At 43.2% G+C, this 11357-nt stretch overlaps 1 protein-coding gene across 2 annotated transcripts in view; it reads left to right on the top strand.

The window, feature by feature from the left end:
* The first annotated feature begins 2587 nt into the window (after positions 1–2587).
* PRPF18 (pre-mRNA processing factor 18) overlaps positions 2588–11357 on the top strand; it is a 28877-nt gene continuing 20107 nt past the window's right edge. Inside the window, exons 1-5 of one of the 2 annotated variants that reach the window (XM_074942609.1) lie at positions 2588–2738; positions 4699–4776; positions 4898–4924; positions 7715–7819; positions 9830–9943. In XM_074942609.1, the coding sequence (XP_074798710.1) occupies positions 2673–2738; positions 4699–4776; positions 4898–4924; positions 7715–7819; positions 9830–9943 (390 nt within the window). In that variant the 5' untranslated portion in view covers positions 2588–2672. The remainder of the gene's footprint in view (positions 2739–4698; positions 4777–4897; positions 4925–7714; positions 7820–9829; positions 9944–11357) is intronic. The other variant, XM_074942610.1, reaches the window with a different exon arrangement.

Genomic DNA, 11357 nt, shown 5'->3' with positions numbered 1-11357 from the left:
ATTCATTTCTAGATGTTCAAGTTATAGGAGACACATTGATTGCATCTGTGACAACTCACATCTTAGAAAAGTTAAATGCTTGTAAATTGGACCCCAAACAGATGGCTGCTTGTGCATTTGATGGAGCTGCAAACTTCTCTGGAAGACATGGTGGAGTACTCAGAAAAGTGTAACCCTAATCTCTCCCATACACACTGCAGAGGCCATCTTAACTTCAGTGCCCGGAAAGATAATGGAGCAAATAATTAATCAATCAATTTGCAAACACCTAGAAGATAATAAGTAGATAAGTAACAGTAGCACGGATTTGTCAAGAACAAATCATGTCAAACCAATCTAATGGCTTTCTTTGACAGGGTAACAAGGCTTGTGGATGGGGGGAAGCAGTAGATGTGGTATATCTTAACTTTAGTGAGGCTTTTGATACTGTCCCACATGATCTTTTCTCACACAAACTAGGAAAATACAACCTAGATGGAGCTACTATAAGGTGGGTGCATAACTGGTTGGAAAACTGTTCCTAGAGAGTAGTTATCAGAGGTTCATAGTCAAGCTGGAAGGGGACATCGAGTGGGGTTCCACAGGGATCAGTCTTGGTTCTGGGTTCTGTTCAGTATCTTCATCAATGATTTAGCTAATGGCAGAAAGAGAACACTTATGAAGTTTGCAGACAATACCAAGCTGGAAAGGGTTGCGGGTGCTTTGGAGGATAGGATTAAAATTCAAAATGATCTGGACAAACTGGAGAAATGGTCTGAAATAAATAGGGTGAAATTCAATAAAGATAATGCAAAGTACTGCGTTTAGGAAGGAATAATCAGTTGCATGCATACAAAATGGGAATGACTGCCTAGGAAGGAGTACGGCGGAAAGGGATATAGGGATCATAGTGGATCACAAGCTAAATATGAGTCAACAGTGTAACACTGTTGTAAAAAAAGTAAACATAATTCTGGGATGTATTAGCAGGAGTGTTGTAAGCACAAGAAGTAATTCTTCTACTCTACTCTGTGCTGATTAGGCCTCAACTAGAATATTGTGTCCAGTTCTGGGCACCACATTTCAGGAAAGATGTGGACATATTGGAGAAAGTCCAGAGGACAGCAACAAAAATAGTTGAAGGTCTAAAAAAACATGAGCTATGAGGAAAGATTGAAATAATTGGGTTTGTTTAGTCTGGAGAAAAGATGACTAAGGAGTAGGGTGACCAAATGTCCCGATTTTATAGGGACAGTCCCGATTTTTGGGTCTCTTTCTTATATAGGCTCCAATTACCCCCCACCCCCGTCCCGATTTTTCACATTTGCTGTCTGGTCACCCCACTAAGGAGGGATATGATAACAGTTTTCAAGTACATAAAAAGTTGTTACAAGGAGGAGGCAGCAAAATTATTCTCCTTATTCTCTGAGGATAGAAGAAGAAGCAATGGGCTTAAATTGCAGCAAGGGGGGTTTAGGTTGGACATCAGAAAAAACTTCCTGTCAGGGTAGTTAAGCACTGCAGTAAATTGCCTAGGAGGTTGTGGAATCTCTGTCATCGAAGATTTTTAAGAGCAGGTTAGACAAACACCTGTCAGGGATGGTCTAGGTCAGCGGTTCTCAAATTTTAGAAACCCGAGAACCCCCGTTTTGATTTAAAAAAATTTTGCAGACCCCCAAGCCCCACTCAAGCCCCACCCACTCAGCCCCAGGCCCCACTCCCAATTCCTCCCCCAAGGCCCCACCCCCACTTCACCTCTTCCCACCCCTGCTCCAGAGTGCACCCTGTGCCCGCTCCTCCCCCTCCCGCACGCCAGGGAAGCGGGAGGGAAGGGGAGAAGTTGATCAGTGAGGCCCGGGGACCCCCTAGAGTATCCTCACGGACCCCCAGGGGTCTGCGGACCCCAGTTTGAGAAACGCTGGTCTGGATAATACTTAGTCCCGCTATGAGCGCAGGAGCCTGGACTGGAAGACCTATGAAGGTCCCCTCCAGTTCTAGGGTTCTACGATCTCCTCAATCAGCATTAGTACGAGCTGCAGAACCTTCAAAAGACATTTTAAAAAGCCATAAATTGAACGTCTTCATTATACTTTTTTTCCCACGAGAGTCAAAAAGAATAGAAAAAAATGGGAAAAACAGATGCTCGGGGATGGACGTTCAAATCAGTTCACGAGTGATCCTTGACTGTTGCCTTGCCATGACTGCAACCATTATTACTGGCTTTGAAAAGTAGCTACCCTGATGAGAAAAAGAAAAGGAGGACTTGTGGCACCTTAGAGACTAACCAATTTATTTGAGCATAAGCTTTCGTGAGCTACAGCTCACTTCATCGGATGTGTTACTCTGTTACTCTGTACCCTGACGGGGTGGCTCTAAGTCGTCAGGCTGGTGGACTACTTTTGCTACTACATTGAACTGGCGCACGCCTGGCACACGCAGTCACACCCAGGCACACACCCCCCGGCTCACACAATCACCGCTCCGGCCAAGCACAAGGCCCACGATCTCCCCGCCCCCCGCTTGGTGGGGCTCGGCAGGGGGCGCTGCAGGCCCTCGGCTCCAGGCTCTCTCTCCCTTGGCCCCACTTCCGCCTAGCGCCCAGGCTACCCGGAACTGACGTCAGCCGTGTTGCGGGGGCGCTTCCGGCGGCGGTGTTGGAGGGGGGGGCCCGGCTGCGGAGCTCGGCGCGGGACATGGACATTCTCAAGGCGGAGATCAGCAGGAAGCGGCAGCTGCTGGAGGAGAAGGAGCTAGTGGGGGTGCGGGCCGGCGCCGGATCGCAGTGGGGGCTGGCAGCGCGGAGGGGGCCCGGGGATCGTTGGCCGGTGGAGGGGTTGGGTCGCGGTGGGGGCCCGGGAGTGTGCGATGGACCCTGGTTCTTGCGGGACCGTGGGGGTGGGTTTAGTTCCTTTAGCCGTTGCCAGGTCAGGGCGCACGGCCAGCTCCTGCCAGTGACCCGCCCCTCGTCTCTTCCTCTAGCGATACCCCGGCAGCCCCTCCCATGACAGAGACACACGGGATCCCTTGTTCCCATCATAGTTATCCCCCCTCCCCTCCCCTCCCCTCACCCGCTCGATGCACCTTGGACTGCAGGAAAAACTGTGTCCCCTTCAGTGAGGGGCACAAAACCTCCCCCCCCTCCCCCCATCCTCAAGCTGTCTGATATATTCTGCATCCGGGCAGGGGGAGCAGTGAAGTGGCAACACTTGCAGTTGACCCAAAATGATTTCCCAGCACACTGTATGACCCGCTGCTGACAACTGTTACCGGGGGATCTGGCAGCCTTGTAAAGTTTGGGGTTGCTTCCCATGAAATGGAGACGAAGAGAATCACTCCTGGTTCTTTTCTCTTTTCCTCCCCAGGCTTTTGCGTTTACATTACGGAGTTAAACCCACTTCCGGGTTCATCAGTATATGGGTGACTAGAAAACAACAAAACTCTGTGGGTTTTTTTTTTTAGACTAGCTGACATAACAAACCTGGAAAAGAAGCTAAAGTTTGCTGCTCAGTTTATTGCAAATGGTCTCAGGGGAAGTTATTTTGGTGAACTCTGCATGAATCTATAAACTAAAGTCTCTGAGGTGTGATAACGTAGTCCTGAGACTGGCAAAAATCCTCCTTAAAGTCAGTGTGGAGTCTGGCGAGAGTGAGGACAGCAAGATCAGGAACTTTTAATCAAACTTGTTCTGTCTCACATACCCACGCAAATGCGTGGTTATATCACCTACACCCTGATCTGGGAATTTTATTCAGCTGTTGCACAAACCACAACACCCCAACTTTGCAGGCCATCTGATTTATTTAGTTCTTTAGATGATAAGCTTTTATGCTGAAAAATCCAGACTTTCATGTTGTTGTTGTTAGAAGAGCTGAGATTATATAATAGCTGAGGGTACTTTATATTAAGTATTGAGATAAGTACACCATAATATCAGTTGCCATCACGGACAGGACATGGTTTACTTCAGAGGATTTACTGCCTTTTTGTAGGCAGGGAGAGAGACTTTTGAGCTGGGTTCTATGCAGTGGGTGTTCCGGGCGTCCTAGGAAGCAGTTGTACAATCACAGTTGCAAACCGAGCTGTATTTGGACATGTCCACATGGTCCTGTCAAAAAACAATGTTTCTGTGTGGATGCACTAAACTGTTTTTAGGAAGAAATACAACAGCTAGCTATTACAGACAAATGATATCCCTGAACAATGTCCTTGTTTAATGTAGATACGCTCACTGTCTCAAATGGTTTCAGAAACTTTTAAAAAGTTAGGCCTTCTCCTTAGTAGTGACCCAGCTACATTAGTTGAAATTGATTAAAATGGTTTCTTACACATTCAGTTTTGTAGCATAGCTATGGCCTCATCATGCACAGTAAAGTGTGTGTGTGTGGGGGGGGGGGGGGGGCGAGAAGTTATATAAACCAGTTTCAAGTCCTGATAATATGAAAACAATAATAGCTAGATCAGCTTTTTCAAACCACTGGGTGTTTTGGAGTGATTGTAGTATCCGTTGAACTTACCAGCCAACCAGATGTTACGATTCTTATTAATATTACTCTGATGTAGTGACTGGCATGAAAGAAAAGTAAATTGGGAGTGCCTTTGAGAATATTTTCCCCTCTGTAGGGAAATCTAGTTGGACTGGTCAAATCTTTGAGGCATTAGTGAACGGAGATTGGAATCAAGTTGTATAAAACTGTAAAACATTGTTTTCCTCCTCTCTAGGGAAACAGAAAATATTTCAAGCGCAGTGAACTAGCCAAGAAAGAAGAGGCAGCGTACTTTGAAAGATGTGGCTACAAGGTACTGTAATTACTCCTTCAGTGGTTCGTGTGCTCACTTTGTCTATATTTAATATCAACGTTCCAAATATTGTTGATGATAATTGTTGTTCTTTGTTCAATTTGTCAATGTTATACATTAGCCTGTAAATGAGAAGCCACCTGGAGAGGTATGAGTTTCCTAAAACATTTTTAATGCAGGAAAAAAATGCATGATATATAGCTATTTAAGTTTGTGTTATGGTTTGGCTTTTTTTCTTGTGGAAAGCATGAAATGGCTTGGGATCAAAGCTTGCCTTTTTCTTTTTAAATTGTGTTTTAGGCATGAACGCTGAATCTGGTATAGCCACCTTCCGTTATTTAAAAAAAAAAAAAAAAAAAAGGCCAGCTTGTAAACTAAGAACAAGTTTAAGGTCTTCCTGTTGAAATATCCCAGAGAGATTAGCAGAGATAACATTGAGTGGGTGCTTTGGAAAAACGCAGCCAACTTGTTTAGTATGCGAATTGTTTATTGTTCTTCTTGGCCCAAACGATCCAGTGCTTGAAAGAGTTTAACACAGCAACTTACTTTCTTTCAGGCAAAAATACTAGAAAGCAATCTTAAACTCAGGGTGCATTTTGAAACAAATGAGTGATCTGGAAGGCTTTGTTTATTTCCTCTTTAACAGCATCGGTTTAGGTAGTTTGCTGGAATTGACAGCATGATGGTTTATTTCAGGTGTGTGTGTATGAATAGATAGGGAGGTGCTCACTTCACTCTAAAGTTGGATGCTTTAATATACTCTTGTTTAATGTTTGCTAGTCAGAAATAAAAAGACTTGTTTTTAGTAGAGCTTTACCCAGTTGGTCAATCAGTCCAACACCCTGCTCAGATATAATGTTTGGTTTTTATAGATATAGACATACAGTTTACTTGTCAGAAAGAACCATTGTGACCACTATATGTGCATCAGAAACGGTTCTGAGAATCTAGTTACTGTACAGTCATTTCTGCTCGGAAGAGAGTTATGCTTTGTATTAGTTGTTTGAAGAACCATAAGTAAAAACTGTGCTAGGGCTAGAGGTTGTAGCATAATTTCAGTCCCTCGGGATAAGAAGGCCCATATATGTGAAAGGGGGGAGGTTTGTAGGTTTTTAGGTAACCTGTAAAGGTTTTATTAACTCCTTAAATTGCAGGTGTTTCCAGCACGCATGTGTCATTTGAATCCAGTCCTGCATGTTTCAGATTTGTTGTTTAAATGCAGGATGTGGCTGATAGGAGACACAAACAAAAGTTAAGTTACCCAGGACTGGAGTTGGAATATCTATTTAGCTGACAGGAATCTTCTTGAATTAAAACGTGATCTATAGAGAGGTTTTAAATGAGCTTTCTGGTTAACTTAGTGCTTTTCTAGAGCCTCCCAGATTTCTGCATTTGAACTTTTAAAATTTATTACTAAGGGGTAGAAAGCAGACTGATTCTTTTTTTAAGCGGGTGCTTTGCTTTGCTTATATTGCATTAGTAACATGTAAGCATTTGACTCACTTATAAAGAGAAAGCACTAAAGCAAAAATAATTGCAGCAAAGTTATTGCTTGTAACTTTGAGTCCAGCTGACCGAATGGCTTAAATCTTCCCTCATGTGCTGCTAACTGTTTGTTATAAACAAAAAATAAATGATTGTAGCCTAGAGAGTGTAGAAATTTTTCTGACATTGAGGTGTATTTCTCTTTATGTGCTTCAGCTAGTTCCTTTCTTATCTTTACTTATGGAGTTTTCTATTTTCCCCCCCTTGCAGTGATGAGTTTTATTTTCAGTAAGTATACTGTCCCCCATCTGCCTTTTAGATGCTAACCATTGGCTTGATCCTCCATTGCTTGCTGACCCAAAACTCCCATTGATATCAGTGGGTGTTTTGGGTGAATCAGTAATGCAAGATTGGTCCCTGGATTTGCTAGTGTAGCACTAAATACAGATTTGTGCCCTGGTCGTGTAGGTCCAAATAGGTAGACCCTTATGGTCCTTCTAATTTCTCATTGCAGGATTGGGGTCTTGGCCAGCAACAATATAAAAGCTTCATTTCTAGTCTGTCTAGGACATCCACCAAGTAATTGTTTTAGAGAAAACTAGAAACTGGAACTGGCTTAACATATAGTCAAGATGCAGAGATGCCAACAAAATGTAATATACTGTCGAATGAAGTGGAAAATAAAAGTACCTTTTTAAAATCTAAGAAAGCATCTAGAAAGTTTCTACACTGCTCACCCGCATCCTCTGATTTTTTCCCTTTGTTCCAGAAAATTACCAGCATCAATCTGCCCATCTGATTTTCATTTATTTTCAGCAGCTTCACAGGTGTAACTTATAGCAGGGCTTTTAAAGGACTCTGCATTGACATGAGTGCTGTCTGTCTTTAAATATCTTTAGTCATAAAAGTTTACAGCACTATGAAAACACCAAGTCATACAAATAAGAGGTGGTTCCACTTAATTCAAGAACCTCCTTTTCTGATGGAGGGGAACTGCTGATCCAATGCTACAGCTATGACGAAGGCATGGCGTGTTTTTATGTTTTTGCAATGAACTATGTTCATTTGACAGGTTCTCTGAAAGAAGCATTTCCAAAAAACAAGAAGTCATTTTGCTGTTTGTATTCAAAATCCACTGTGTCTTTGTATTGCCTTAAAGAGGTCTCCTTCCCCATTCCTTAGAAGTGCACTTAGGGAAACGCTGGTATTTGTAATATGCTTAACCATACTTCCATAGAAGTGTATACTGACATAGGATTCTATCTGTATCGTTTTACTAGTACTGTAGGTATGCCTAGAGGCCTGATCACAATCAGGACCCATTGTGCTATACAATTGCATAGTAAGAAGCAGCCCCTGTTCCAGAGAGTTTACAGTCTAACTATGTATACCTTTGACACTATAGGTTTACTTCCCTGGATTTGTTATAATAGATATTATTATTATTATGTAGGTACAGCAGGAGGAGGAGGAGGAGAAACCAGTGACTTCATCAAATCCAGGGTTGGAGCTAGAACTGGCAGAAGAGAAGTTACCCATGACTCTTTCCAGACAAGAGGTAAAATCAAATATCACAAACTAACCTCAGACTACAGCAAATGGATCTAAATTTCCCCATTAGGGCTACATTTCCTAATGATCTGTAGCCCTCTATTTCAGGTTGTATCTGTCCTGCTACAGAATAATAGTTTTTAATTAAATAATTGTAATCTCAGTGCTTACTGCAGTGGTTCTATTTAGTTCTCATACAAGGGCCTTCTTTTGTCATTGCGCAAAACACTGATGAGAGAGAGCAGTAGCAGGTAAATGCACAGGGACGTTGTTTGGTGGAGAGCCTCTCTTTTCCCCCAAATCACTGCATGAATTCTTGCTTCTACTATCCTTCCAGATGATCTTTTGAACTATCTGATGAATATGGGATTAGAGGATTGAAGGCTGCAGGCTGAATTTTTTCAAATCCTGTTTTTCCAGCTTGTGTGTCTGTGACTTGTGAGTCCAAATCCAAATCAAGACACAAACTAGGTTTTAAAAAATGTTTCTACATCCCCCCCAAAAAGTTAAGCTAAAGTTACTGATATGCTCTTTCACCTTTTTAAGAGTAAAAGTTTTACAAGATCATCGTTAGTAAAACAAAACCCCTCCCCAAAAAACAGTAGAGAGCTGGAAATTCAGAATTAAGTTAATAATTAGGTTAATAAACTTAACCATGTGGAAGCGTGGAAATTCACAGTTAAGATACCCAGAGCATCTTAGCTGTGCCCTCTTAGCATTGCCAGACACCTATCTTCTCTTTTTGTAGTGAAGTATCAAAAATGTGCATCGTAGGCCGTTGGTCTCATGTTTGGTTTCATCCATACAGTCTAGTATAGAATGTGATGTCCCATCACCATGCATCAGAGCTCCCTTGTAAGAACTGTAACTTCATCTGAGAGGATTTTGAGTGTCCACTTGCCAGCTCTGTAACCACTGATGTTTGACTAGCTGTCTACCACGTGGAACCACAGGGCCTGATTTTGCAATATGTACTGAAAGTTCAGTGCCTGTCCGAATACAGGAGTCTGTGCAAAGAACCGTGTTCCAGAATGAACATCTCAAACTCTTCAAACTGCTGTTTTTTCCAGACAGTCCGTTGCTATCCTAAAGTGGTGGCACTGCCAAATGTCGCATGTCCTATCAATGAGTGAGAGTGCTGTTTTGCCTATATTAAATGTAAGCTACCAGTGGGCCTGTTGTTTGTTTGCACAAAAGGAAACCTAGACCAAGTTAGCAAATTTGCAGTGAATGTGATGAGGGAGGCTGTGTGATTTAGCAGGTAGTGCATGGAACTGGGATTGTAGTCTTGACACTACCTGTCACTTGGTATGTGACCTCGGGTAAGTTAATTTCTCTGCCTCGGTATACCCTCCTTTAAAATGAGGATATGTAAGTACCACATCAGAATATTGAGACTAAGTATATTAATGTTTGTCAAGTGCTCTGAGATCCATGGATGGAAAGGCTTCATGTAAGTCAGCCTTGCAAACACGTCATGACATCTTAACAGCCCAAGCACCAAATCTACTCACCCACACTCATGTTGATGAAAAAGGTTTTTCTTTCCCCAGTCAAATGGCTGAGTAGAATTTTGCAAAGTTTAAAAAACTGGATGGAATTTTCTCAAGCACCAAAATGATTTAGATGCACAGGTACCATGAACAGTCAATGAAATTTGGGGTCTTAAGTTACTTGGGCGCTTTTAAAAATCCCACTCTCCAATCAAAGGTTTATGTTCTTGCATATTAGTTCAAAATAAGTCAGTAAGAAACTCCAGGAGTCTGTTTGAGATTCTAAACAGAATGTAGATCAGTAATATTTGAATTGAAATGACCTTTAACTGAAATGCCGTGGGAGTTTTATATTTAAACCACAAAGTGGAACATTTTGCTGCTGCTGCTTAGAATATAGCGTTTCCCTTCCCTCCTGGCTTAGGTTGCTATTTTATGTTAAGTAAATGAAGTGATTTTTATTTTTCTCTCTCTCTCTCTCTCTCCAATTTTGCATAAGGGAATACTTTGTTGACTCTTTGCAGGTGATTAGGAGGTTACGAGAGAGAGGTGAACCAATCAGATTGTTTGGAGAAACAGATTATGATGCATTTCAGCGTTTGAGGAAGATAGAAATTCTTGCACCTGAAGTTAACAAGGTAAGACCAGATAAGTAACAGTTGTATGTGTAACTAGCTTTCTCTGAGCACTTACTGCACCTTAGGCGTTTCATAGGGATGAAAAATCATAGAACAATGAAAATTACCTTCAGTTCCCACCTATAAAGTCTCTGGGAGGATAATTTAAATATGATTTACTTTCTCTTGCCCTATTAAAATGGTCAGACTGGGCATGTTAATTTGAAGAAAGTTTTCAGGGCTTTGAGTTGGAAAAGAGATCTCTGGAAGGCAGTGACATCAGAATCTGTGCTGTTGGTTGCAATCCATCTATGGGGACGGGGGGGGGGGTGGGGAAGCAGTGTAGTCTTTTGCTCTGAAACTTTAGCCTACTATAGGCATCCCTGTTTGGAGAATAGTATTTTGAATAGCTTGCCTCTGAGCAGCGACAGATTATTAACAGGAGGGATGCACTGTTTCTGGTATGCAGTTATAGTTTTTTCAAATTCCTTCCTTCTAGATTTAAAAAATTAAAACTTTTTTCCAATGGAAAGTACAGTTCAGCTCTGAAAAGTGACTTACGATAGCATCTTAATTAACAGATATGTTCCTTCTGTGTTAGGGTAGGTCTACACCAGGGATCGGCAACCTTTGGCACGTGGGCTGTCAGGGAAATCCGCTGGTGGGCTGGGCCGGTTTGTTTACCTTCAGCGTCCTCAGGTTCGGCCGATAGCAGCTCCCACTGGCCGTGGTTCGCCGCTCCAGGCCAATGGGGGCTGCGGGAAGCAGCGTGGACTGAGGGATGTGCTGGCCACCGCTTCCCGCAGCCCCCATTGGCCTGGAATGGTGATCGGCCTAACCTGCAGACTGTGCAGGTAGACAAACCGTCCCGGCTCGCCACCGGATTTCCCTGACGGGCTGTGTGCCAAAGTTTGTCGATCCCTGGTCTACACGTACGGTGGCATGCAAAGTACAGATAATGCACGCCCAGCTAGCTCTAGTATAAATGTCCGTGTAGATGGTGAGACATGTCTTAGGCAGGTTGAGCAGAGCAGAGTGCCTTATATGCCCAAACCTCCAGGGTATATTCCCTACATGGGCTCTCTACATGCCCAAGCAGTGCCTCCCACCTCTACGCTGCTATTTTTAGTAGCGCAAAGTTCCCTGCCACAGTCTTTCCCTGCTGCAGTGAAAAGCTCCAGCAGCAGGGGAAAGGCTCTGGCAGTGCGGAGGCCGCAGGAAAATCCAGCAGCACCCTGCTGCTGGAGCTTTCCCCATTCTCTCCCCCTGCCAGTGCCTTTCACTGCCGTGTGTAGCTATGCACCACAGTGACAAGTATGGATGCAGCCTGCCTTTTACTCTGGCGTGTAGCTACATGTGCAGTGCCTGTACTCTGTATGTTGCTGTAAGGGCATACATAACCTTAATCAGATATGATCTTTCAAGGAAGGAGATG

The sequence above is a fragment of the Natator depressus genome, chromosome 1 (assembly GCF_965152275.1).
Source record: "Natator depressus isolate rNatDep1 chromosome 1, rNatDep2.hap1, whole genome shotgun sequence".
Taxonomy (NCBI): domain Eukaryota; kingdom Metazoa; phylum Chordata; order Testudines; family Cheloniidae; genus Natator; species Natator depressus.
Note: the sequence above shows the minus strand (reverse complement) of the source record. Positions and strands in the feature narration are given on the sequence as shown.